The following is a 267-nucleotide window of genomic DNA, read 5'->3' on the forward strand; positions in this document are numbered from 1 at the left end:
GGTGAGCCCCGGGGGGAGCCACCCCCTTCCCACCCTGTCCCAGACCTTTGCTCCCCAGGAAACTTTTTCATTTTTCCCCTCTTTTTGTGCCTCCCCCAGGTTTTGTCGGCACTGGCGAAGATCATGAAGGAGTGCTGGTATCAGAGCCCTTCGGCCCGCCTCACGGCCCTGCGGATTAAGAAGACGTTGAAGAAGCTGAATAATTCCCTGGAAAAGCCCAAACCGGAGTAGTGAGCGCTGGGCACACGCCGGAGCCGATCACGGGCT

At 58.8% G+C, this 267-nt stretch overlaps 1 protein-coding gene across 1 annotated transcript in view; it reads left to right on the forward strand.

Moving 5' to 3' along the window:
• Positions 1 to 231, forward strand: part of ACVRL1 (activin A receptor type II-like 1) — a 5,817-nt gene extending 5,586 nt beyond the window's left edge. Inside the window, exon 9 of the mRNA XM_010146777.1 lies at positions 68 to 231. Within this exon, the coding sequence (XP_010145079.1) occupies positions 68 to 231 (164 nt within the window). The remainder of the gene's footprint in view (positions 1 to 67) is intronic.
• The last annotated feature ends 36 nt before the right edge of the window (positions 232 to 267 follow it).

This window comes from Eurypyga helias, unplaced genomic scaffold (assembly GCF_000690775.1).
Source record: "Eurypyga helias isolate BGI_N326 unplaced genomic scaffold, ASM69077v1 scaffold18092, whole genome shotgun sequence".
NCBI classification, from domain to species: Eukaryota; Metazoa; Chordata; class Aves; order Eurypygiformes; family Eurypygidae; genus Eurypyga; species Eurypyga helias.